The sequence below is a fragment of the Cibotium barometz genome, chromosome 19 (genome assembly GCF_041138505.1).
Source record: "Cibotium barometz isolate CiBa-2024 chromosome 19, ASM4113850v1, whole genome shotgun sequence".
NCBI lineage: Eukaryota > Viridiplantae > Streptophyta > Polypodiopsida > Cyatheales > Cibotiaceae > Cibotium > Cibotium barometz.
Window position 1 is genome coordinate 6,946,489 of NC_141064.1, and position 27,631 is coordinate 6,974,119.

Here is a 27,631-nt window from a genome sequence, read left to right on the forward strand (position 1 = left end):
AAATCATATTACATTATGATAGCAATGGGTTGTTTTATCTTGATGATTGGGAAATTGTGATTTGATTGCTTGTAATTTGTTAAAATATTGCATCTTCCTTAATGCTGTCGTGAAGGTCCTGTCGGCCTATTTTCTATAGCCGACTTGCTTCATGCACAAGTATATAAGAGTTGCTCTCTTTTATTCATTCAATCATCTTATATTGCCGACTTGCTTCATGCACAAGTATATAAGAGTTGCTCTCTTTTATTCATTCAATCATCTTATATTGCCCTATTTGCTGGCTCTTGTACTTTGTAACCTCAAGCTAATAAAGCTCTCCTTCTTCAACTATGCCTAGTTTTTTGCTTCATGCACAAGTATATAAGAGTTGCTCTCTTTTATTCATTCATTCATCTTATATTGCCCTATTTGCTGGCTCTTGTACTTTGTGAAGGTCCTGTCGGCCTATTTTCTATAGCCGACTTGCTTCATGCACAAGTATATAAGAGTTGCTCTCTTTTATTCATTCAATCATCTTATATTGCCCTATTTGCTGGCTCTTGTACTTTGTAACCTCAAGCTAATAAAGCTCTCCTTCTTCAACTATGCCTGGTTTTTTGCTTCCCTAGGTTCTCCTGGCTGTAGATATTTCAATAGTGGCTGCATTTTCTTCATTAGCTGCGTTTTTTGATCTACACACCCTCCTACTGCTGTCGGCCAGCCCCCAGGCTACATTTTCTTCTACAGAGGCAAGTGGAGGATTCTTGTTGCAAATTCAGTAAGGGCATCAATTTTGTGGCAGGTTCTTGAAGGATATTTTTTGCGTGACAAATGGCACATCAGCTCTTCTCCCTCCAAGATCCCCTCCCCTTTCCGGTAGGAGGTTCCCGATGGTGTGTTTTTGGGTTTCTTTTGCTGCTATCCGGCCTGCATCTTAAGAGGGGGCTACTAGTCCCTGGTTGGATCCTGTGGAAAGGTGCTTGAGAGAGCACGTGGATTGCTTAGCTACAGAGGTTGTTTGAGATATAGCTTATTTGAGGCAGATATGGGTCCCCCCTGCACGAACAAGGAGGAGAAGCTCAATGGTTCAAACTATGATCACTGGAAGCTATAGATAAAGGTCCGGTTTACACATAAGGGACTCTGGGAGATTGTTCAGGGCCACGAACGAAAGCCCGAATGCCCTACCAGCTCTAGGAAGTGGACTCAAGACCAGGAGGATGTATTTCTCGCAGAACTTTCAACTTGGGAGAATCAAGACTCAAAAGCTCACTCTTCACTTGTACGAGCCATCTCACCAGAGGTCTCCCCCGCCGTGCAAACATTGGATGGTGCTGCTTCTGTTTGACTGACAGATCTGTATGCACAGGACTCTACAATGCGGTCTGTCAACCTATTGGGTCAGCTCTTTTCCCTGGAGTTTATAGTAGGGACTTCCATGCAGTCGTTTGTGACCTCTGATGAAGGTTAAGGTAATTCATGACCAATTAGTGGCAATGGGTACTGCCCTGACCTCTTCTCAGTTAGCTACTCTCCTCCTCATCACGCTTCTTGCAGATTATGACATGGTTTCCCGAGTTTTACGGGTTTAGATCACAACACATTCCCTTCAGTTTGATGATTTGTGTACTCTCCTCTTGGAAGAGGAATCCATCCTAGTTTCATAGGAAAAATTGAAAGTTTCATCGTCTATTGGACCTGATCAGGCACTCTCGACGGTGCAAAAGAAAGTTCGGAGTCGGTGCAAAAGAAAGTTCGGAGTCGGTATTACAAGTGTGGGAAGAAAGGCCACCTGTCAAAGGATTGTCAGTCAAAGGACAAAGGCAAAGCCAAGGACAAGGGCAAGTCTTCAAAGAAGGGCAAAGACAAGTCACATGACAATGACACAGACTCATCTAGTGATAACCCCAGCTCTCCCAAGGCCTTACAGAGACTGGAGAGAACATGAATGGTGTCCTGCTTTGATCCTAAGGGCATCCCCCTGCGTGTTGTCTTCTAGAAACGGCCTGTGGATGGGAGAGGGGGCTTTCAAAAGCTCTCTTATATCAAATCTGGAGCATGGGACCCGTGTGTCAGAGTTCCAAGTATAAAGACAGGCAAGTTCACTTGACGGTTCGGATGAGTTCCAGGATCAACCAAGTTTCCTTCATGGTTCGGATGAGTTCCAGAACTATTGGTCATCAACAGAGACTATGGACAGGATGTGTTCCATCAACAGAGACTATGGACAGGATGTGTTCCATCTTCATTTGTTCGAGGTTATTAGATGTGATGTGTTCACAGTTCTACTTTGAGTTTGGAGCCAAGCAGATTTTCTTTTGCTCTTTATAGTGGCATTATGTTTTCTGAAGACAACAAGCTGACATGTGCATTTTTTGAGGTGTACTCAGTACTGGCCATGCTGAGGTGTCCATGGTCGCACCTTCGTCAGCAGTTTTCTTCTGACTTTTTTACACACTTCAAGATGCAGAGGGGGTGTTAAAATATTGCATCTTCCTTAATGTTGTCGTGGAGGTCCTGTCGGCATGTTTTCTACAGCCGACTTGCTTTAAGAGTTGCTCTCTTTTATTCATTCAATCATCTTACATTGCCCTATTTGTTGGCTCTTGTACTCTGTAACCTCAAGCTAATAAAGCTCTTGTTCTTGCTTGCAATCTTTCTCTCTCTCATGTTTATTTACTTCCGCTTGTGCACATTCTTTCATAATTGACATATCAAATTGTGGACTACATCATTTATGAGGTTATTCTATTTCCAAGGCATGGTCCTTACGCAAGTTAGATTAGCCTCAAGCATCAAAATAAGACCTTGTCTAGAGGCTAGATGCATACATAAGATTTATTTTTCATAATCAAAATAAAAAGGTGGGTGAGTTACTTCTCATAGTGTACGTTGACAAAAATAGGTTACAAATGAAGGAATTGGGCATGTCATAAGAAGGTGGGTGTGTTACTTCTCATGGTACACGTTGACAAAAATGAGGTTATGAATCATCATTCTATGAACTAAAGGTGCAAGATGGAAAGTTGCACCTTTGAATAACTATATCATATCATGTAAAAGATGTGGCAACATAGTAATTGGATAAAAGTGCACATTTATAATAGGTATATCATACCATGTTAAGATGGAAAGTTGCACCTTTGTAATAACTATATCATACCATGTTAAAGATGTGGAAACATAGTAATTGGATAAAAGTGCTATAATGGCAACGAATGATTGGATTATTTTATCTGGAGAGAAATGCTATGGACTACTACCTTCATTTGCGGAAGATATTGTGGTAGTTTATGATGCATATGCATGTAAATGCATAGATGTGTGCATGTATAAGCTTGCATTATTTGTGTGGACATTAACTCTAGTACCTTATATCTTGCTTCACATGCTTATCTATAGTTCATCATGTAAATGCATATGCATGTAAATGCATAGATGTGTGCATGTATAAGCTTGCATTATTTGTGTGGACATTAACTCTAGTACCTTATATCTTGCTTCACATGCTTATCTATAGTTCATCATTGCCATCCATACTATATTTCTAAGCTTACCATTGTCAAATACTATCCTTCTCTAGGAAAAATATGTAAACAACACAATCTCTTCTGGGTGATTCTCTAGGCTATATTTCTAAGCTCACCATTGTCAAGTACTATCCTTCTCTAGGACAACTATGTAAACAATACCATCTCTTTTGGTAATTGAGTTTTGCACCCACTTAAGACATTGACTTGGGTTTTAGCATGATTGCTAGGATCTTGAATTGTACTTTGGCACATTATTCCCACTCTTATCTAATCATAATGTAAAAGCTACACTACAGTATATTTTTCAGCCCACCTTTTAAAAATGAAGGCTTTTAGTTTTTAGTTAGTGAAAAATGAAGAATTTATTTATTTTAAAATGTCTTTTTGGCATGATTGTCAATTGGTGGGTTTTCTCAATTATTGTCAATTGACGGGTTTTCTCATTCATGATATTTCTTTAGTTTATTCTTTTTCATATATACATAAAGCTCATTTTCATCTCTCTTGAGTGGACTCACCCTTTCTAATATTATAATTTTATGAACAACCCTTTCTTTTTCTACAAAGGAGGGACACACACACACACACACACACTTTTTCATCCCTTTTTGGAGTGAGGGGAAGGGGTGGGCTAGAATTGTGAACATGTATCCTAGGAAGAGAATGGTGCCGCCTTAACCACCCAACTATTGTTTGGGGGACTCTTATATAGCCTAGGCCTTTCCATGTCTTTTCTACATGCCCCCTTCCACCCTATCCCTTTCAAAATTAGGCATGTGCTTTTCGTGATAGATTCTTCTTTTATTTCTTTGTTACTTCTATTACTATTTTGTCTAGTAACCTAAACAAATAAAGTGATTTTTGAATGGAGCCCTACAAGTTTTGGGGGCCTTGTTCACTAGCAGTTATGGGTGCACTTATTGAGGAACTTGACAATAATCACAAACAATATTGTTATACCTTGCAAATATTTCTACATGTGGCAACAAGAATCCATGATTAGCGTACATACCTAGTGTGCAACAATTTCATATTTGTTTAGTACCGAATGATAGCTATAGCTATTAAAAGGTTGCTAGTGTTTATGTGCTTGCAAGAGGTTTTGAGCACTTGAAACTCATCACATTGCTAAAAGAGTTCTCATCAAGCATAAAAGTTGTTTAAGGTCCCATGTTCTTAACTTTATTGTACTCCATTTGCAATGCTAGGGAGTCCAACTGAAGTTTTCATATATCCAAAAGCAATAAGTTTACTAATATTTCTACATGATAGCTATAAATCATCTTGCACTACTCTCTTTTTGCATCCTTTATAGCATAAGTGGGGAAGCATGTTGCTTTATATTCATGACTTACAATGTGATGTGATACGTAGCATACATATAATGGTAGGCTCTAGACAAACTAAGGTATAACTTTTTTTTGATTGCATGGGCTACACAAGTTGACGCCATGTCTACCTATAGAAAAGCTCCTATGTTTTGTTTAGTCTCATAAGTTTTTTTTTCCCAACTGTATTATTATTATTATGAATTATGATGGTGGGTGGAGTGCCTTGCTCTTCTATCTCCCTATATTCAAAGGGGAGACATTTCATCCTTGCCTTCCCATCCCTTTCTTGTAATTTTATTATGCTAGCTTTTTACCATGTTGCCATGTAGGTCTTAAAAAACCCGAAGGCACTCTTTAGATGCTATGCTTGAGTGCTTTGTTTTACTGATCTTCTGATAAGATCATAAGGAGGTTGTATTGTTTGGGGGGAGTATGTCGATGGAATGGTGAGACTTGACACCTAGGTTTGAACCACCCTATGACTTATTAAAAATGTCTTCTTGCTCAAGAGGGGAGTCAGTAGGCTGGTTGCTCATTCGTATCCTATCACTCTGGCGGCCCAAGTGAGCAGTTAGAGAGGCAAGATTGGCTATCCTAACAGGCGAGGCGAGGATGTGTGACATATAGTGATGATCAATTTTTGAGAAGGGAAAGTTGTTGATGTCAAGATTTGAGTTGGTATGTATGTCAACATTTGAGTGTGTGTGTGTGTATTTTGAGGGGATCCGCCCCTTTTTTTTTTCCAACTGTATTATTATTATTATGAATTATGATGGTGGGTGGAGTGCCTTGCACTACTATTTCCCTATATTCAAAGGTCAAAAGGCTTTTACCGACCATTATGGCTTTCTTCCTTCCTTCCTTGTTGTGAGCCTGCTCTCTCTCTCTTTTCGTAGAAATTACCGAGCACTCGACCCACGTGTGTTTTCTATGTGAAGTCAAAAGCTTGCTCTCTTTTCTCCTCAGTGTTCACCCATCTTTTTCTTTAGTCAATTACGCACTCTTTTCCTTCCCTCATCCTTTCTTCGAGCGTTGGGAGGAAGTGGATTGTTATTTTGTCAATAATTCTGGGCCCTTTTGCAGTCTATGGAGATGGATTGATGCCCAAGCAAAGAATAGAGTATCGTCCATCCTACGGTCTTTCAGGGAAGTAATCACAAAGGCTCCATAGAAGCTATCATCTCCATCTTGGGCGCCTTACAAGGGGCGGTTGATCTTTTCAACAGGTGCTTATTTTAGCTATTTATTTTAAAATAAATAAATTGTTTTAAAAGGCAATATAGTTTTTGATATTTGCACAGATAAATATCATTTCTTATTTAGCATCTATTATTATGGTTTGTCAAAGGTTTTCTTCTGCTGTTTTGATGTAAGTTGGATTTCAAAAGGATTTGTTCGTGCATTTAAGTTGGATTTTCAAAGCGTTTTCCGGCTTGTTTTGGCTAGGCCTCAAATGGGCAGGCCTTACTTGGTGAAGCTGGACGGAAGAGTCTACAAATGTCGTTTTTGTCAAAGCCACCTTACAAACAGTGAGGAGCTTCTTTCCAAGGTGAGTTTGAGAACACCACAAAAATATTACTTCTTTTTTGTTTCTTTTAAATAGCATTCAGTGATTGGTTTTTGGGCAGTTTCATGACATAGGGGCATACACATTATATTCACCCATCGGCGTTGGTGCGAAATCTCCATATGCTTGGATGGCACCCATGATGGATTTATGTAATATGTCAGAGTAGTGGATTTTATTGGATCATTGGCACACATCACTGCTAGAGTTACATAATACATAGGGGCTTACAGACTATGCTCTCTACCATCAGCATCCATGCAAAATCACATAATGGTGGACGGCACTCATATTGCATCCATCTGACACAAGTGGTTTCTCTGGAATCCCCTTGTGAGCTGGTTACACATCACTGCTGCGCGGGGGCTTGGACAGGCAAGATCTTTGAGCAATGACAGGCTGTCAACAAAGCCTGCCTGTAATTTGAGAGAGCATCTGCTGCTATCTACTATGTCAGGCAAGCTTGGTGGGTGGGCTAATGCAAAAACTCTGTAGGTAGATTTTGTAGGAGTGCGGGGAAGCTCTAGCAATGGGCAGATTGACTGCAATGTTTTTTTCATGTTATTGCATATCACAAGTTGGTATAAAGTTTTTGTTTATGTCATTCAAGCACAATAATTATGCATTTTATTTTAAAACAGGCAAAGCATCGGATCTCACGGTAAAGGATGCTATTACACATTTTAACAAGACTTTTAGTATGATGCTTTATTGCAGTCTTTGTACCGAAGTGGCTCATAGTGAGTGTACTTGTTAAACAGGGGTTTCATTGTCGTCAAGGGAAGGCTTACCTTTTCAACATAGTGTAAGTTTTCATACCATGGGTTATATAACCCTTTTTATGGAGGAGGTTGAAGTAAGAAGAGGTTTTCTAAGCTAGACAAAATTATTGAATTTTGAGATAGCTGATAGAATATCTAGGGTTAGGATGTTCATTAAAATGTTTCTTCTCTTATTGGCATAAGGGAGAATTTTGTTAATGTAATCAATGTGACTAGGAGACATCTGGGAGTTGAATGGGCAAGATTGCCTGCGCACCATTCATGGGCGGCCTGGATGGCCCTCCACTGATGGCAGGTGCATGCCCACTGTTTTATATGTAGTCACTCTTGGAAAGAAACTTCAAATGGATTAGAGTGACGTGTTTAGTATGATGCCAAGGCATAATTGGAGCTCAAGGAACAAATGTAGGGGGGAATTTTCGAGAAGTTTGGACTGACAGATTGATGTGGACGGAAGATGCAAGAAGCCATTATGTTACTTGGCTGCATTTTATAGAATGGTTGCATGTGCAAGTGCCCAAGCCTCTCATGCCACCTCAAGTTGGCCCAAGCTGTATACGCCGAGATTTCCTGTCCTTGTAAACTAATCATGATGAGAGCCTAGAGGTCATACGTTGAGTTGCATGAGTGGCAAAGATTCACGTGTGGGTATGTCTATAGTAGCAATGTGCAACTCCTGTCCTTGTTAACTGTTCATGATGAGGGGTCTGTTAGAAGTCATCTCCTGTCTATTTGTATACACCAGGGCCTTTGTTGTGGGTGTGCCCGCCCTTATGAGGTGTTTTATCATTTTTCCCCACTCTCCGTATTTTTCCCCTATTTTTTCCCATTTTTCTGAGGTTTGGGAGGGCTGCCAGGTGATGCCAGGAGCACCCCAGTGCTGGCCGACTCCATGTTGATCAGTCGTGGGCTACTGGGCTGCTGGCCGACTGGATTTCATCAGTCGTGGGCACCTGTTTGCTGGCCGACTGCATTTATGCAGTCGTGGGACCTTTTCATCAGTCGTGGGCATTCTTTCTGCTGGCCGACTGCCCTCTATGGGATGTATATATAGGACCCCAGCCCCCATACCTTATTTGTATCATTTCTCGGGATCTTCTTGTGTATATAGAGCAGAGTTACACGCCTACATCTCTCTCTCTCTCGTGCTGTTTTTCTGCTTGCGTTTTTGCTCTCGTGTTCCCAGATTTGGTCATCATCTCCGTTGTGTATTCTGACATGGTATCAGAGCCCTAGGCTCTAGATAGTTCTTGGGATTTGTGTGAGCAAGAGGGGGACTGTTTTGTGGCTGATTGGTGGACTGTTTTGGGCTGATCGGGAAGAGGAGAAGCAAGAGGAAGGCGGGCTGATTTGCTGGACAGCCACTTGCAGGTATTAGTTCTTCTTTGTTCCCACCCACCCACCCTATTCAGAGTACATCCCCGCAATGGCAGATCTGTATGAGATGGCCGAGAGACATGTGAAGATCCCAACACTCCCCACGTTCCCGGTGGACCGTCAGTTGGATGGGAGCAACTACGGCATATGAAAGGTGATGATGGAATCCGTTCTGGAGTCCTACGATCTCGCCGATTTCGTCGTTGTTGGTGTTCCACGGCCGGAAGTAGAGGAAGGGGAGTTACCGTCGATCCGAAAGGACCGGGAGGCCCAGACACAGATGTGGGATTGTGTCAACGCCAGGGTCCGTTCGTTTATTTTCCTCAACTGCACACCACAGGTAATCAATCATGTAAAGCATATGACGCTGGCCAGAGGTATATGGCAGCATTTGGCCTCACTTTACAACAGGGTATCGCCCATGAAGAGGATTTCCTTGGAAGTCAGATGCGGGTTATGAGCCCTGCAAAGTCGTCGACGATGCGGGAGCATATTAACAAGCTGCAGGCTCTTCAGCAGGAGGTTCTTCAGGCTGGGAAGGAGATATCGTCAGAGGACATGGCCATAACGTTGCTGTCACACTTGCCCTCTTCGTACTCAGCATTTTACTCCTCTTTGATTACCAGTGGCAGGCTCAGCACCATCACGTGGGAGGAGCTTGTGCCCATGGTCCTGGACAAGGTTGATTCCGTACGTACGTACGGATCCGTACAGTACGGTACAGTCGTACGGTACGGTACAGTACCGTACTGTACGGATCCGTACGGAAACTTTTAAAAAATAATAATAAATGGCGTGGCGTGGCGAAACGCGTGTGGCGACCATGGTAGTGTTTCATTGTTTTGCTTTTTGCACTTGTGGACCAGGACATGTGTTGGCAACTGTAGACATGATATTTGTACTCTCTTTTATCATCTATGACTTTCATGGTTCTTGCTTATATCACTATGACTGTTAACATGAGGTATTGTGTAATGGGCTTGGTAACTGATAATTGATTTAAACTTTAAGTAATGAGGTTCAGTCTCTTTATTTTAAGTATTTTGGTTGCTATGTCTACAAAATATTCAGGTTTCTAGGACTGTTTACAAATGGTACGTACTGTTTACGTACCTTAAAATTTGTTCCGTACAGAAGTACGTTCCGTACGTACTGATAGCGTACCGTACACTACGTACCTTACCACCTTGGTCCTGGACCAGGAGGAACGATTCACGAACCCTCCTCAGGGTGGAGGTTCGGAGGCCTTAACTGGCCAACGGTCGAAAGGCCGTGGCTCGGGCAAAGGGAAGGCTTCATTTGAGAAGTCTTCTGAGAAGAAGTCCGACGCTGACCGCGAGAAACTGGAGGCAGAGAGGACCTGTAATGATTGTGGCGAGAAAGGCCACTATTGGAGGCAGTGTCCCAAGCGGAAGACCGAGAAGGGTGAAGATTCCTCAGCAGCAATCATGAAGACTCTGGCTTTTGTGCACCTGGAGGTGATGGACACCGATACTTCATTTTCTTCAGGCAGGGAGGAGATTGGAGGACTCTCCGCAACGGATACTCGGGAGTGGATTCTCGATAGTGGTGCTTCCAAGCACATGACTCCTTCCCGTTCCGGTTTACAGGATCTCTGCAGGCTTTCTGGTCATATTCTTACTGGGGATATGTCCACTATCCCAGTTCACAGTGAGGGCAGGATGGAGATAGTTCCCGATGGCAGAGGGGGGAAGCATTCCTTCCAGGTGTTGTATGTTCCGGCACTTGGTTTTCATCTGTTGTCAGTGCATCAAGTTTGCAAGACTGGCGTACGGGTGGAGTTTGATGAGCATTTTGTTGCTCTCCGGGACAAAGCAACAGGCCAAGTGGTTTGGGAAGGCGGAGTGGAGAATGGAGTTTACAGGCTTTCAGCACTCTCTCTCCCAGGTCCTCAGGGTTGTGATGAGTGGCAGTCTGGTAATGGCTACTCAAGTGTGGATACGCTGCAGGTGCGGGCTTTCCGAGACCAGGTGGTGGATAGCTTGCCAGTAGATGGCAGCAGTTGGCAGGAACTTTCCAGTACTGATGTTGGTAGTTCTTGTGTTCGAGAGTCAGAGGAAGCTGAACAGGTCACTTATGCTCTGATGTCTCGTAGTGTTCGGGACATAGAACTTCCAGTTGTTGAGGATGTTCTTTCCACGGGGACCTTTCGGAAAGCCAGGCAGGTGGCAGGTGCTTACTTGCAGAAGGAGGTGGTTTCTCCAGGCTTTGTGGTTCCGGATTCAGAGGGGGTGGTTGATAGGTTTCGTCAGGTTTCCAGGACTTGTTTGTGTACCGTACAGGTGTTGATCCTTGTGAGCAGTGTGATGTCTCTTTGACTCAGAAGCTGTATGGTTCATTGATCTGGTTGATGGACACCAGATTGGACGGGAGCTTCCTAATGAGGCGGTTGAGCTCATGGTTGCAGATGTCTCTTTGGGAGGCAGGATTGAGTTTCCTGTGGTTTCTGCGGCATGCGAAGGATCATGGACTCTTGTACACAGGAGGGGGATTATTGGATGGAGTCCGACTCCACGTCTGGAGTGACTCAGTTTGGGGAGGAGATCCGGACACGAGGAGATCTACTTATGGCCCAGGAGCAGTTTCACGGAGCAGCAGGAGGTTACATTGCAGGTTTGGGCTTCCACTGGAGGAACCCATGGTCATCCAGAGGCACTTTGTTCGTGAACAAATCGTTGCCGATGACATCTTGCTGGAGTTCTGTTCGACGGAGGACAGTACGGTGGACCTCTTCACGAAGTCGCTCTCTCAGGACTTGCTCAGGCGGCACCCCAGCTCCCAGTGGTTGGTTACACAGCCAGGAGCTGAGAGGGGGTGTTAGAAGTCATCTCCTGTCTATTTGTATACACCAGGGCCTTTGTTGTGGGTGTGCCCGCCCTTATGAGGTGTTTTATCATTTTTCCCCACTCTCCGTATTTTTCCCCTATTTTTTCCCATTTTTCTGAGGTTTGGGAGGGCTGCCAGGTGATGCCAGGAGCACCCCAGTGCTGGCCGACTCCATGTTGATCAGTCGTGGGCTACTGGGCTGCTGGCCGACTGGATTTCATCAGTCGTGGGCACCTAGGTGTTTGCTGGCCGACTGCATTTATGCAGTCGTGGGACCTTTTCATCAGTCATGGGCATTCTTTCTGCTGGCCGACTGCCCTCTATGGGATGTATATATAGGACCCCAGCCCCCATACCTTATTTGTATCATTTCTCGGGATCTTCTTGTGTATATAGAGCAGAGTTACACGCCTACATCTCTCTCTCTCTTGTGCTGTTTTTCTGCCTGCGTTTTTGCTCTTGTGTTCCCAGATTGGGTCATCATCTCCGCTGTGTATTCTGACAGGGTCATCATACCTTGAGTTGCAAGAGTGGCAAAGAATCATGCATGGGTACAGTAGCAATGTACATCTCTCATATTAACTAAAAGACCATAAGTCAACTATGCACCTCTATCAAAAAAGAGAGAGAAGAGGGCATCCAGCTCAAAAGGTTTACAAGGTGCAAGTCACATGGACTGTCACGTGCACACACATGGACATGGCTAATCCCATAGCTAATCCCTGATTAGGCAGCAGTTTTAGAGTACATAACAGGTTCTGGTAGGTAAAGAAGAAGTCAGTTAAGTTAGGAGCATCAAACAGACAAAGTCAGCAGCATTTAATGATATTATATGAATTTTGTGCTTATTTCTGCTGGCCGACAGTAGTCGGTTTAGCGTAGGGGTTCTTCAGGAGCCTATAAATAGCAAGCCACAGTTCATTCATAGATCATCTGACCCCACTCTTGGGGCAGGTCATAGTCCATCATTAGTCTAGAATTCAGTCCTCTTTTGGAAGGCCAAAGGCCATGGAAATTGTACAGCAGTATACATCTTTTTGTACCATGTCAATATACTGAAAATACAGTTCATCTCTCTCTTCTCTGTGCTGTCTATTCAGTGTGTTTGCATTAGTGTTCCTAATCAGTAGGCTTACGGCTAGATCAAGTACAGTAAGGCTTCCGCACATGCAAGATGGACTGCTCATAACATCAATATAAGCCTATACCAACGGTAGGTACTGTAGGAATTCTGGCAAAAAACAGCAGCTGAACCACTGAAATTAAAAGTTTCATTTCTGTAGCCCATCTCCCACTTCATTTATTGTGTGTAAATAGTCTCTGGCTGCCTGAAGCTGCTGTAGATGAGAAAGCAGTTCATTATCTCTGTTCAGCATGGCTTCTTTAACTCTGCTGGTCTGCCTGTTTATATAATCAGTGATGATAGAGATATGGTCTCTATCAAGCTGTTCTTGTCCATATAAATCATACAGATGTAGCAGCCCAGCTCTAACTGCTTTTGTAGCCTCCCTTTTGGTTTTAGTGTCCCTGGAAGACTTGAAAGATTTCTCATCTGTGCTTGCAGTAAATACACAAAAAGATACACAGGATTAGAAGAGATGTTATCAAACACGTTTTATTTCTAGTAAACCAGATGGCCCACAACGCTGAAGGCTCTAATACTATTCCATAGGGTGTGAGAAAAGCCATTGATGTCCCCCAAGAGGATCTCTAAGGAATAGTAATGGACTGGCTGGATGATAGAGTGGACAAGTTCCATATATCTTTGTTAGCAGGGCGGTTGGTAAAGAGGTGAGGAATGTCCTCTACCTCTTTGTGACATCTATCACAAGTACCATTAGATATGCCAAGCCTCAGAGCTTTAGCTCCAGTCTACACAGCCTTTTGCAGAATCAACCACAATAAATATCTATGTTTCTCAGGGATTATTCCAATCCAGATTCTTGAGATTTTGTAGTTCCATTGACAAGGATCCAGGAGAAGCCTCCACCTGTTGTTAACAAGTCGAGGGCTGGAAGGAGGGGTCTTAGGGATGGATCAAGCTTTTTTAAATTAATCCAGCAATACATGTTCAATGAAAATAGACCAGTAGAGATTTTTTCCACCTCTATGCCATCCCAGAGAGCAATCCTGCTCTCAATGACAGGTTTGTCAAACCTGGACAGCCTGTATGCAATCTGAATCTCATCACAGCTCATCCATTTGTGTACCTCATCCATCTGTGTTCTTGCAAATTCCAGAGATTGAACCTGGTAAATATACCTTTCCTGTTCATTAAATATGCCTGTTTTATAGAGGAAAATCCTTTTTTCGACAGGGCGGAAAACCATACTGAGTCATGTAGAGGGTTACATGGCCTCCAGGCTCCTAGGATGTAATCCCTTCCATTTGGTGAAGTGTTTAACTGAGCACAAGCATTCCATAAAGATTCATTCCCCACGATTTTGGTGGAATAGAATAGTAGCAAGAGGGAGCTTCTTCAAAGAGTTGTAAGCAACACTGAACAACTGGGTATCCCTTGTTAGAAGAATACTCCAACCTTCATCCCTTTTACTGTGGGCTCTCATGTTCCATTTAGCTGCTAGTCTATCAGCCATAAGGGACACATCACGGATGTCAAGCCCTCCAACAGTTCTGGGGGAGGTGTGAATCTCCCATTTGGGAACTTTTCTAACATTAGGGTCACCACTCTAGAGAAAGTTCCTGCACAGGGCTTTGCTGCTGATCTACACAAACCACGCCCAAGGATTATCTGACCTAGAACCGAAACCCTAACTAGGTTTCATAGACTTGACATTGTACGCATTGCATGACCGCCATAGATTGTGCCGAGCGACTCACCACCCAACCGTAGGTTTGGTGCCTTAAACCACCCGGAGCCTGAGGCTTCATTACCGCGAACTTGCTTGGTACCAATGACCCCAACATAATGTCCCATACCTTTAGGCGGAACTACCCATGGCCATGAGATCCTGTAGTCTTCCTTGGTAGCCCCAGGCCACGCATGACTACTTGACGTTGTGTCTAATAAGTGACCCCAAGTGTCTAATAAGTGACCCCAAGGTCACTTATATAGTAATAACCCAGCTATTATTGGCCCTTGCTTTAATATTCCCTTTCCTTCTTTATTTATAAGCTTTTAGCGATTATTAGCTCTAGGCCATTAATTATAAGCTCCTAGCCAATCTAGGCCTCTTTTTGCTGGTGCCCTCAGCCCACTTGTGAACCCTTCAGGTCTTCATGCCCTAGCTAAGCCCTTAACCCTAATCTTGGGTTAACGCTAACCCTCATCTTGGGTTAACACTAACCCTAATCTTGGGTTAGCACATGCCCCTAGCCCTAATCCTAGGCCTGTTGGAACGTAACATACTTCCCCTCTTTTGTTCAATTCATGTCCTTGTGATGCATAAGGAGACAAATCTTTGTAAGCGAATCTTCAGATCTGGACATCCGTCCATAGCATCTATTCAAGTCCACTGCCTCTTATCTAAGCGAGTGTAAGACTCCTCTTGCAGACCCTGCTACAATTTTGATTGCTTACCACCAATCCAACTCTTATCCAAGAGCTGAATCCCAATAGAACATCCAGTCTTAAAGTGCAACAAGCTCTTTTTAACAACCATAGCACAGACCCATGGCACAACTCAACTGTCATACCAAATGGTGTCCTACATTAGTGGTACTAGTCCACTCAATTTGTATATGCCTCGGTCGGCACAAAGGAAGTCTTTATGTAGTTGTTGATGACTCAATTTGTATATGCCTCAGTCGGCACAAAGGAAGTCTTTATGTAGTTGTTGATGACCACGAGAGGACTCTCATTTAGCAAAGGCATAGAGTCGCTTGCCTATCCACGACGAAAGCCTTGATGTCACTGCCGTCGGCTTTGCTGGTGCGCTTTGTCTTTTGAGTTCTAGCTAGCTTGTGGTGTGGCTCACACGCGGGTGTTGTGGGATCGTGGTGATATTTTCGATCCTTACGGTTGCTTGGCGGTGCCATGGAAGTGACTCTTTGGGGTTTAGCACCATGGGTGACTCTTCTTTGGCAACAATAGGGATGGGTAAGGCCAGTGCACATGGGCAACGTACCGTCTCTTGTTGCTTGGTGTTCGTGAACTCCTCCGACCTCTCTACTCTTTTAGTCCCACCACATACACCCCTCCCTTTATTACTCTCTCTCTCTCTCTCTCTCTCTCTCTCTCCATCTTTGGTCTGGCATTTGATGGCATGGTTTGTACCATGTGGAAGCTCTGATGCAAAACGCAGATATAGAGAGAGAGTAGAGAGAGAGAGATGTGCTGGAAATTCAGGTATATTCATATAGTACAAAAAGGGTATTTTGCTACAGCACTAGGCTGCTTTCATAAAAAGGTGACAACACCCAAAATTCTGTCCCCCTATGGGACTCCTACTGACCCAAACCCCTAGAGGGTTGAATGGTCTTAACAATGAGCACATGGTCCCTTTTATAGGGCCTCTTAAATGCTTGGCCAACTGGCCGACTGCTAGTCGGCCAGTACACATTCTCTAAAACCACTTCAGCGCTGCCTGACCTGTTGCTTTTCCTTTTTGCATTTGATGCGCCGGCTCCTGCCTTCCTCTGGTTCAGCCGTGTCACGTGCATCCCGCACTTGGATGCCACGTAGACATTCTGTACAGTAGGTGCAGGACCTGGGATGGTGAACTGGTCCCATGTGAGCCCAGTCCGGGACGAGTCAGCCAGGGATCCATCTCAGTCGTCCGAGGTCAGGTGTGCATTGTCCTGCACATGAGTCCAAGGTCAGGTGTGCATTGTCCTGCACATGAAGCAGTGCCAGTCCGCGCTGTGAGTCTCCCTCTGGAATGATGTCGGATGTGCTGTGTATCTGGTTTGCAACTGGATGCCAGACATCTGTAGGCATGTAGTTTGCATGTAGAGATGGGGCCAGCCCATAGGGCTACCCCAGTGTAGGTATTTGCATGTGCATACTTAGATGGGCATGGGGGAGGTGTAGAACCACCCCCAAGGGGCCAGGAGGGCCCAAGACTTTGCCCACCAGCCAAGGCAAGGGCTGGAGGGGCAGTCGGCCAGCTCCAGAGCCTCTGGACAGGCAGCCGACAGAAGGTTTAAGCCCTAGACAGTAGGCAGCCAGGTGTAGGGGCAGTCCCCACACCTCTGCGTTGAATGCCCAGCAGCCAGGGTGCTGTCCCAGGGTCATGCGCAGGCTGGACAGGGGCTAAACCAGTGAGAAAACAATTAATCAAGTGTGAAAACACTTTGTTAAGTGTGTGGGTATTTTTATTCAGTCGTGGGCTGTCCTGAAGCCAGCCGACTGGATGCAAGAGGGGGTATAAATACCCCAGCCCATAATCCCATTAATCATCTCATATTTCACCAAGAGCTCCAAGCAACCAAGGGCCAGGACAGCCAAGAACATTGCTAAAGCTAAGGGGTGAAGGACTGAAGGTCAAGGGCAGGTTTTCCAGCCAAGAAAAGGTCAAGTACTTTGTATTTGTTTCAGATTTACATCATTCTAATAAAGCAAATACACCATCCGTGGTGGGGGCCCTACAGAGGGTAATTGGGACCCAATACTGTGTCCTCTCCATCTCCCCCTTCTCTCTCTATTTTCTGCACATCGTCTTTCAGTTTTGTGCGTTAATTCCGTCGCGAAAAGAGTGCTGATTTCTGAGTTTTGAAGTACCGATCCTTCTCCGAAGCTTCCGCATATTACAGTGGTATCAGAGCCTACTTCAAGGACGAAGATTCAGCAAAGAAAACCAGAAAATTTTTTCGCTCGTGTGGTTGGTTTTTAGACGCTGGTGGACTACCCCTTTCGGAGTGACTCCTGTCCCTCGAAGGACGGTTGGTTTTTAGCCTCCGGAAGCCTCCGGAAGTCTCCCACACAGATAGTGGATGGTCAGATTGCGTTCTGGAAAGGAACTGCATATTCCCGCTATGGCGAACTTTGGCGACGAGAGAGAACCAGAACCATGGGACCAGAGTGCACCAGGCAGCCCAGCTCGGGCACCCGGCTTGAGTGTACAAGACATGTTCCAGCAGATGATGCGAGCAATCGCAGACCAGACAACCAAGTTGGACGAGCAGAAGGCGCGGATTTTGGCTCTGGAGGAGCGTTCTCGCTCTCCAGCGTCGCGTTTTCCATCTCCTCCTCCCTCTCCTTCCGTACCCCAGATACCAGATCCTCGTCACAGGGACCCTCTCGAGGGGTCACAGCCGCAGTCAAGCTCCTTGCTTGAGAGGCAGATACGGGCATTGGAGATTCGACAACGAGAAGACGAAGCCATGCGACGAGTGGAACACGAGCGTTACCTCCGAGCTTTGGACGCCAGATTGACACCAGCGGCGCCCTCGAATCATTTTCCCGAGAAAATGAATTTCAGTAAGTATAATGGTAAACTCGATCCCACTACTCTGTATTCATGGTTACATCAATTTGAAGCTTACTTTGCCGCAGTTAGGAAATCAGATATTGACAAAGTGATCTTAGCCAGTTGGTATTTGGAAGGTGAGGCTATTCCTTGGTGGACTCAGTGGGCTCACGCCCACACCAGATCAGGTATGGCAGCTTATGGGTGGGACGAGTTCGTCCGTGACCTTAAGCAGCGGTTTTTACCGCCCCACTACCTTGAGCGACTCGAAGACGAGTTCAGGGGTGCGCGTCAGAATGCGCAACCAGTCCTTCAGTTTGCCAATAGAATTTCGACCTTGTGTCTACAATTAGGCTTATCTGATGCGGACAAGAAAGGGCAGTTTTTGTATGGCCTGGACACGCAAATCCAATGGGAGGTGCGTATGTTCAGGCCAGCCACCTTTGAGGACGCACTCTCGCTTGCGCAGAGTGCAGAAATGAAACACAATGGTGGCAAGCCCAAGACTTCCCAGCCGGCTTCTCCCAAGGCTAACGCCTCGGGGGGCAAAAGCCAGACCCAAACGGGGTCTTCCCCGGGACAGAGCCCAGGAGCCTCTGGCTCCAAGAACTCGAACCATGCGTCTAAGCTTCTCCAGACCAGAAAGCGGAGGCAGGCAAGACAGGTGGCAAGTTGAGTGCTGAGGAGCTTGCTCAGTACAGGAAGGAGGGTAGATGTTACTTTTGTCACACAAAAGGACATACTTCTCGGGATTGTCCGAAGAAACCTCCAAAGGCCGCCGCCGCCTCCACAGCTTCCGTGGTGAGCACAGCTCCCCCACAGATCCCAGCGGCTACCCCTAGTTCTTCAACCCCCGGTGCTTCAATTGGAGCAATTATTAGCCGGGAGCTCGAAGATAAGCAGAAGGGCGCCCATGACCAGGAGTATGAGCGCAACGAATTGCTCAAGTCCTTTGGCTACATAGGTGGCCAGAGAGTCGTTGTCTTGTTTGACAGCGGCAGCACGGAGGATGTGATCACGGAAGAGGCCGCTAGGCGTGCCCGTTTCGAGCTAACTCCGGTGGACAAACAAGTTGAGGGTTTTAGCACAGGTATGACAACGAGCGTCAAGTATGAAGCTCTAGGTGCTAAATTAGTCATTCAGGGCATAGAGTTTGTGCGTGACTTTATGGTTGCCCCTCTTGTAGGAGCAGACATAATTTTGGGGATCCAGTGGTTTCACAAGTTTCTCCCTGATGTCAAGTGGGACAAGCACACGTTCCAGATTGATCGGAATGTGTCAAACACCCCTGTGACCATTAAGTGTGAGCCAGGTATTCCAAACTTTCCGCTCATAAGCCACTTGCAGGCTAAGCGAGCAGTCAGGAAAGGCGCACAGTGTGCGATGATTTACGTCCAGACAGCCCAGACGGTGGCCAGTGCTTCCGAGAAGTACTCGGTTCTCCATGAAAAGTTCCAGAAAATTTTTCTTCGGGACAGTCTCCCTCCCCAGCTTCCCCCGTCCAGACCGGAGGATCACAAAATTGATCTCCTCCCAGGCTCGGAACCCCCGAGCAAGTTTCCGTATCGCCTTTCTAAGGCAATGGAATCGGAGTTGGACCGCCAACTCCAAGAATTGTTGCAAGCTGGCTTCATCCGCCCCAGCGTGTCGCCGTTTGCAGCACCGATCTTATTTGTCAAGAAGAAAGATGGGTCTTCTCGGTTGTGTGTCGATTATCGTGCACTCAACAAGCTGACTATCAAGAGCAGATTCCCGATGCCTCGAATTGACTATATTCTCGAGAGGCTGAATGGAGCTAAGGTGTTCTCTAAATTGGATTTAAAGAGTGGGTACCACCAGGTTCGGATTGTTGAGGGGGACATCCCCAAGACAGCTTTCCGTACAGAACGGGCCCACTATGAATTTGTGGTCATGCCATTTGGTTTGACGAACGCCCCAGCTACATTTAACCGCATGATGATGCGTATTTTCCGGGAGTTGATTGGAGTGTGTGTGTTCATATTTTTGGACGACATACTCATATTTTCAGCTACAGTTGAGCAGCATGACATTGATGTGGAGAAAGTCCTTAAGTTGCTGGAAAGCAACGAGCTCTATATCAATGAAAAGAAGTCAGAATTTTATCTGTTCCAGGTACATTACTTGGGATATATAATCAGTGCCGAAGGCATTCGACTTGACCCGGCTAAAGTGGCCGAGATTGTTAACTGGGAAGTACCTCAGACTGCTTATGACATTAGATCATTTGTGGGTATATGCCAGGCATATTCCACCCACATTGACAAGTTTTCTGATCTCTCGGCAGACCTCACCGATCTGCTAAAGGGAGTGAAAACAAGGAGGCAAAAGATTCGGATGACTCCACGAGCGTTGGAGGCATTCCAGAACCTCAAGGTGGCTTTGTCAGAAGCGCCTTGTCTAGCCCTTGCCTCGTGGGACGAACCATTTCAGGTGATCACCGATGCGAGTAACATCGCAATTGGAGGTGTATTGCAACAGAATGGTCATCCAGTAGCTTACATGTCTCGTAAGTTACTGCCCGCCGAAAAGAATTACTCAGTCTACGATCGTGAACTCCTAGCAGTCATTCAGGCCTTGAAACATTGGAAACATTTCTTGTATGGCCGTGACTTCGAGGTTCGCACTGACCATCAGGCATTGCGCTGGATTCAGACGATGCCCAGTGCACAGTGGAGTGATCGACAGCACCGCTGGAGTCAGATATTCCAGCAGTTCGGTGGCATGATTGAGTACCTTCCAGGAAAGGCCAATCCAGTGGCCGATGCTTTAAGCAGGAAGGGACAAGTATCTGCGATTCAGACCACTAGACTGGACCTTGTTGGTACAGGACTAGAAGACATGAAGCACACGTACGCGGATTCCGAGGAATTCGGTACTCATTGGGAACAGGCATTGGATGCCACAGGACCATGCCATTTTCTGATACGCGATGGTTGGCTTTACTACAAAGGCCGACTGTGTGTCATGAAATCATTCCGGGCAGCTCTTCTCCATGATGCCCATGACGCCATTACAGGTGGTCATAGGGGCATGAATTCGACTCTGGAGAAGTTAGAACGGCAATACTATTGGCCAAAGATGAGGCGTGATGTGTTTACATATGTACAACGCTGTGACATTTGTCAAAAGGTGAAAGCTCCTCGTGGAAAGAAGATAGGGTTGTTACAGCCTTTGCCAATTCCTGAGGGTCCTTTCCAAGACATTTCGATGGACTTTGTCACAAATCTGCCTCCCAGTCCGAGTAAGCGTAATACACAGTGTTTGACTATTGTTGACAGGTTCAGCAAATTTGTGATGCTTATTCCTTGCAGGGCCAATGTGACCGCCGAGGATGTTGCCCAGCTATTCATTCGGCATTGGTACCCGATTGGTGGGATTCCTAGGACCATAGTGTCAGACCGAGATGCCAAGTTTACCAGTCATTTTTGGAGGGCATTGTTTGATAATTTTGGTACTAAGTTGAATTTTTCCAGTGCATTCCACCCACAGACAGATGGCCAGACAGAGATATACAACCAGTTGGCCTTTGATGTGCTGAAGTGTTATGTCCACGATCAGCAAGGTAAGTGGGAATCGTTTTTGCCTTTAGTCCAAGCTGTTTTAAATGACTCTTTTTCTTCAGCTATTGGCAGGACTCCATATGAGGCAGCGTTTGGAAGACCTTTCCAGTCGTTGTTAACCAGGACGTCGTCTTCAGTACCGGAAGCGAACAGAGTGACGGAGTCTTACCAGGAGATCCTAGAGTCCGTCAAAGACAGATTGGCTAAAGCGCAAGAGGCCTACACTCGACAGGCCAATAAAGACCGAAGGGACATGAAGTTTTCGGAAGGAGATTGGGTATATCTTCGGATTATGAAGCAAAGATTAAAGCAAGTGGGCAAGCGATGCCCAAAGTTGTCTTTCAGGAGCTTCGGACCATTCCCCATCCGGAAAAAGATTAATGAGGTGTCTATGCAGTTAAAGCTACCTCCGAGTTGGACTATGCACGATGTATTTCATGTCAGTTGGTTGAAGCCATATGCAGGTCCACCCCCTTCAGAGGTCAAAGACGAAGCGGAACCAGATATCATTGATGAAGCAGAAGTAATGGTTCCAGAACAGATCCTTCTGCACCGTTTCAAGCATGGCTCAGGCCGAAGACTACGACAGTTCCTCACGAAGTTTCAGGACCGAGGAACTCATGAAGCGGTATGGCTCGACAAAGAATTTTTCGAAGACTATCCGGCTTTATTGACGGATTATTTGGAGGCTATGCAGCTTCCGTCAAGTTAAGCAGAAGGGGATGTCACGTGCATCCCGCACTTGGATGCCACGTAGACATTCTGTACAGTAGGTGCAGGACCTGGGATGGTGAACTGGTCCCATGTGAGCCCAGTCCGGGACGAGTCAGCCAGGGATCCATCTCAGTCGTCCGAGGTCAGGTGTGCATTGTCCTGCACATGAGTCCAAGGTCAGGTGTGCATTGTCCTGCACATGAAGCAGTGCCAGTCCGCGCTGTGAGTCTCCCTCTGGAATGATGTCGGATGTGCTGTGTATCTGGTTTGCAACTGGATGCCAGACATCTGTAGGCATGTAGTTTGCATGTAGAGATGGGGCCAGCCCATAGGGCTACCCCAGTGTAGGTATTTGCATGTGCATACTTAGATGGGCATGGGGGAGGTGTAGAACCACCCCCAAGGGGCCAGGAGGGCCCAAGACTTTGCCCACCAGCCAAGGCAAGGGCTGGAGGGGCAGTCGGCCAGCTCCAGAGCCTCTGGACAGGCAGCCGACAGAAGGTTTAAGCCCTAGACAGTAGGCAGCCAGGTGTAGGGGCAGTCCCCACACCTCTGCGTTGAATGCCCAGCAGCCAGGGTGCTGTCCCAGGGTCATGCGCAGGCTGGACAGGGGCTAAACCAGTGAGAAAACAATTAATCAAGTGTGAAAACACTTTGTTAAGTGTGTGGGTATTTTTATTCAGTCGTGGGCTGTCCTGAAGCCAGCCGACTGGATGCAAGAGGGGGTATAAATACCCCAGCCCATAATCCCATTAATCATCTCATATTTCACCAAGAGCTCCAAGCAACCAAGGGCCAGGACAGCCAAGAACATTGCTAAAGCTAAGGGGTGAAGGACTGAAGGTCAAGGGCAGGTTTTCCAGCCAAGAAAAGGTCAAGTACTTTGTATTTGTTTCAGATTTACATCATTCTAATAAAGCAAATACACCATCCGTGGTGGGGGCCCTACAGAGGGTAATTGGGACCCAATACTGTGTCCTCTCCATCTCCCCCTTCTCTCTCTATTTTCTGCACATCGTCTTTCAGTTTTGTGCGTTAATTCCGTCGCGAAAAGAGTGCTGATTTCTGAGTTTTGAAGTACCGATCCTTCTCCGAAGCTTCCGCATATTACAAGCCGACCGCTTGTCTTGGCTCCTAATGCATGGTCATGAAGCTCCTCCAGGCCTTGCTCTGAATCCACCTTTGTCCTCTTGTGCTCCTATCTGGTTCATAGTCTTTATCTGGCTGCCTCCTCTGAATCAGCACCTGAGAAGGTACATGGCATTGATCATGCACATGACATGGTTGCAGAGGCTTGTCGTGTGGGTAATCCAAATGTATGAGTTTTCTTCATAGAAGCCTTGGGCTTCTAGTAGCTTGGTTGGGACCCACCAACGGAGTGTCGATTGCTGGGCCTCAACTAGCATTTGAGGCTGCCGGCTGACTCTCTTTGGCTTTGGAGATTGGGGTGTGGTTTGCGAGGTTTTGGAACCCAAACGGAAGGGTTTCCGTCACAGAAGGCTTGAGCTTCTAACTTCTTGACAGGAATTCAACGGGGCTTGGGGGTTGGGTAAACCGTAAAACACTGTTGCATGGGTCTCCCGTTTGGCAAATCTCCGCTCATAAGTAGGGTTCTGGCTAAATGGTGGCTGTTAGGTCTTTGCATGGGCATCGCACTTTCCTTGGCTAGCCAGGGTACTTTTGGATACCCACTCCTCCTTGGTGACCTCCTTTAAGGGTTGTTGAGGTTTTGGCGTGTTTTGAGAACATTTCATTGGGCACACTACTTCTGGTTTTTTAGATGCCTCAGAGATGTGTTCTTAAATGCTAGCCAGATTTCAAATTGATGTAATCCATCCACCTTAGAGTGTTCTGCGTTCATCATTAATAGTTGTGGCCCTTCTAGCATTTTTTTGGGTATGTAGTCATGGATGGCCACACAAAAATTATCATGGCATTCATATAGAATTTGGCTCATGACATCATGATTGTGTTGTACATACCTCAGTCGGCATGAAGGAAGTCTTTATGTAGTTGCTGATGGCCACGCGAGGACTATCTGCGTGACCTCATGATTCTGTGGTGTCCATACCCTTATCGTGTAGAGTTATTACTCTGTCATGGACCATGGCTCTAGAGGAAAGAAGCTGGACCTGTCATGCTTTCTCTAGATGAGATGTGTTTTCATGGGAAGTCTCAATTTCAACGAGTGTAGCCCAATTGTGTGGTTTCAGTGGATGAAATTGCATTACAATTTTTAATTTATAGGAGGATTGATCACTCTTTACAAACTCAATAAGCTGTTGGCTAAGGTTTAAGATGGGGAGTATATGTGTGAGCCTTCTCTCTTCTAGTTATCCTTACATTGACACTTGGGCATTGGATCATCAAGCAGTTTAGATTGTCACCTCCTGTCTAGGTTTCGTATCTATCAGCTGCATGTTTGTTTGGTCAGGTTGCATTTGAAAAAAATAAAACAAATTTTGAACCCGCACAGCCTGCCCATCTGAATCACTTTTGATGATCACCTAAGGTGTCGTTGGATTAGTATTGTCGGAAATATGTGTGTTGCAAATGTGGAGGTGACGCATCTGACATGTACATCTTGCAGTGTGAACATACTGGTAGGACCTAAAGAAGAGCGGATGATGACAACAGGGCTGCATATTGTTTCCGACATCTTCTGCATTTGTTGTAACCAGATTGTTGGGTGGAAATATGTAAGTGTTTGAAGTGTTTTTCCAACAAGATAAGGTAAACAAGCATGGGGGCTTGCATGTGAAGAGGTGGATGTTTAAAGCAGTGGCTGGTATTGGGAATTTTGCAGGAAAGAGCTTATGAGAGGAGCCAAAAGTATAAAGAAGGGAAATATATCCTAGAGCTGTATGTAACATAATCTTTCTATAGCAGGAAGAATGCCATGTTAAGATAGAAGACTTTCCCATTTTTAGGGCTTGGTTGCATTCAATACAGTTCCCCATGTTTGAGTGGTTATGTACACAGGGCAAGGACGTCGAATGGCGAGATTAGCGAGCTCTACACGGAATCCCATCCTGCAAGTAGTGACACAGCGGGTGCTTAGCTTGCTTCTTAATGAAGTGAACATGTCTCAACGTGCAAGCTGTTGGATATCTATTTAACCAAGTAGACTTTGATTTTCACGTGCCATGTCCTCCTCCACGAGGCTCACTCACCGGCAGTAGTATTGATCCAAGCCTTCCAAGTCACAAGGCAATTTGTACAGGGCAAGATGTAAATGACTATTTAGTAACATATAACAACTTCACAACATGGCATTTGGGTGGTCTCTAGTTTGTTAATGGCTAGTAATATATATAACTACTTCACAACATGGCATTTGGGAGGTGTTAATGCATCCAACCGTGCGAAAAGTCATTCTGGCATTGCCCTTGAGAAGAGAATTGAAAGTCTTCCGTTGCTTGGAAGAAAAATAATGCAATGTTGTACAGTCTGATTAATTTAAACACATGAATGCATGTTATTTTTCTAACACATCTGGATTTGTGTCGCAGTAGTTATCTATGTTTTCTGTGTTAACATCTTCGAGGGTTGTTTGGAATTGTGGTCCCTGCAAAAGCTTGCACACCAGTAAGCTTCACACACACGTCCTGTATCCCTTGAAAAAGGGAGGAGACTTGTTCTATTATGGGGCTCAAACCAAAAGCAAACACACCCAAAAAAAAAAACCTTTTAACAAAAATATATATAGTTTGCGTATGTTTTTCAAAGTGTTTTTTCTTTGGAAAAATTACCCCCATATTTTCAAAATTTCCATAACGAACCCTATAAAATTGAGAAATTGACCTTAATTTTTTATTAAATTCTCAAATTGATTCGTATACTTTGGAATTCCTAGATTGAACCCAAGGAAAAAATAATTTGGTAAAAATTAATCTGGAAATACCCAATTTCAATATTTCAGGATTTTTTTTAATTTTTTTAAATTATTTTCGTTGGGTTCAATTTAAGAATTCCAAATTATGAGAGTCAATTTTTTGAATTTAAGAAACAATTAATGCCAATTTTATAATTTCTTAGGGTCATTTTGGGAATGTTGAAATGGAATTTCACCAAAGAGGGGGGCCATTTTGGTAATTTTTCCTTTTTCTTAATCGGCTGTTCCTTTTGCAGGGGGACGGTAAACAACAGCTATGAGCAGCTGCTATGGGCATGTGCATGTCCAACTACCTTACGGGCACAGATGCGCACGCCACATGGGCGGCCAGGCCACTTGCATAAGCAGTGTACGCAAGGGCCTCGGGCAGCTGCGCACATGCCACCCAGCGTTTGTGGGTTTGCACACCCAGCAGTGCAGTGCAGTGCAGTGCAGCCCACACTCGTCCGGCCCGATTTACAGGCCATAAAAGTCCCCACAAATTTGAGCTAGCTTTGCATAAATTTGAACAAGTTCTGAGCTGGTGCACACACGGAAGAATGCACAAGAACAAGACTACCATCATAGCCCACCACTCCAAGGTGACGGCTTAGAACAAGGTCAATAAATAGCATAAAAGCACACCTATTAATATATAACACCTTTTTGTTTGTTTTACATACTCTTGGGAAACCTGTTTTTTTTTTTTTGAGTGGCAAAGTAAAAATATGACTATTGCCAGACCTTGAGCTGCAAACAAAAGTGCAGAAGCCCCAAGTTTGTCATCTCAAACTCAGAACTGAGCATGCCCTATGTTTGCTAGATCTGTTCTTCATGTCCTCCTGTCATGATGAGGTCGTCCACATAGAGGACTATAATCATGTACATGCCATCTTCACAAAAAACATACAAGTTTGCATATGATGGACTTTTAGAAAGACCAATACTTACAAAGAAAGTATATTTCCAATAGTACCATGCCTTGGGGGCTTGCTTCAATCCATGCAATGCCTTATGAAGCTTGCACACTTTGTTTTATGATCTGAGCATTTCAAACCCTGGTGGGGTTGTGCCACATACACCTCCTCCTTGAGAGGTCCATTCAAAAAAGAAGACTTCACATCCATCTAATACATATAGATATAAAGTTGTTGCAATGCCATCAAGTTGATATCTTTGCTTTAAAATTGGGAGATCATAGTAGTTTAGCTCATTCCTTTATGATGGTAAAGCTTCATTCGGAGTCAACTTGGGAGTCTCATAAGACCATGAAATTTGGATGCTGAAACACTCTAAAGATAGCAACATAATGATTGTGTTTTGATTCCTTGTGTATCACGTACATAATGTCTTTCAATAAAAAATGGCAATTGGCCAACCTTTTTTATTCCAATGGGAATGTGAGAACAAATAGCACAATCTTTGCAATCACCAAAAACAAAGCTTCCCAAGGTATACCATTCTTGAAAATAAATTAGATTTACCACTCTAAGGATGGGATTTTAGAGGTTATGATTATGGGGCTTAAACATGCATTCCTAAGGGTTCTCATTGACACACTATGATAGGAGGGTAAAAATGATTTTGAAGAAGCATAACACACAAAATCCACAAAAGAATCTAGGGTAATAAAAATTTGATGAGACTAGTTGGAGGGCAAGGGTGAAAAGGG

At 44.9% G+C, this 27,631-nt stretch overlaps 1 protein-coding gene across 1 annotated transcript; it reads left to right on the forward strand.

Annotated features, from left to right (window-relative positions):
* The first annotated feature begins 5,866 nt into the window (after window positions 1-5,866).
* Window positions 5,867-25,353, forward strand: LOC147628158 (protein yippee-like At5g53940). Its single transcript, XM_086813190.1, has 6 exons — window positions 5,867-6,072; window positions 6,293-6,395; window positions 7,175-7,218; window positions 24,676-24,784; window positions 24,892-24,947; window positions 25,068-25,353. Exons 2-6 carry the CDS (start codon window positions 6,300-6,302, stop codon window positions 25,144-25,146), a joined length of 384 nt encoding a protein of 127 aa, XP_086669316.1. The 5' UTR covers window positions 5,867-6,072; window positions 6,293-6,299; the 3' UTR covers window positions 25,147-25,353.
* Window positions 25,354-27,631: the final 2,278 nt, after the last annotated feature.

What these genes read in the sequence shown, in the direction of transcription:
- LOC147628158 (XM_086813190.1), top strand. Translation starts at nt 6,300, where the DNA reads ATGGGCAGGCCTTACTTGGTGAAGCTGGACGGAAGAGTCTACAAATGT. An exon ending in GTGAGGAGCTTCTTTCCAAG is followed by an intron (nt 6,396 to 7,174) that starts GTGAGTTTGAGA and finishes CTTGTTAAACAG; the next exon opens with GGGTTTCATTGTCGTCAAGG. An exon ending in GCTTACCTTTTCAACATAGT is followed by an intron (nt 7,219 to 24,675) that starts GTAAGTTTTCAT and finishes TACATCTTGCAG; the next exon opens with TGTGAACATACTGGTAGGAC.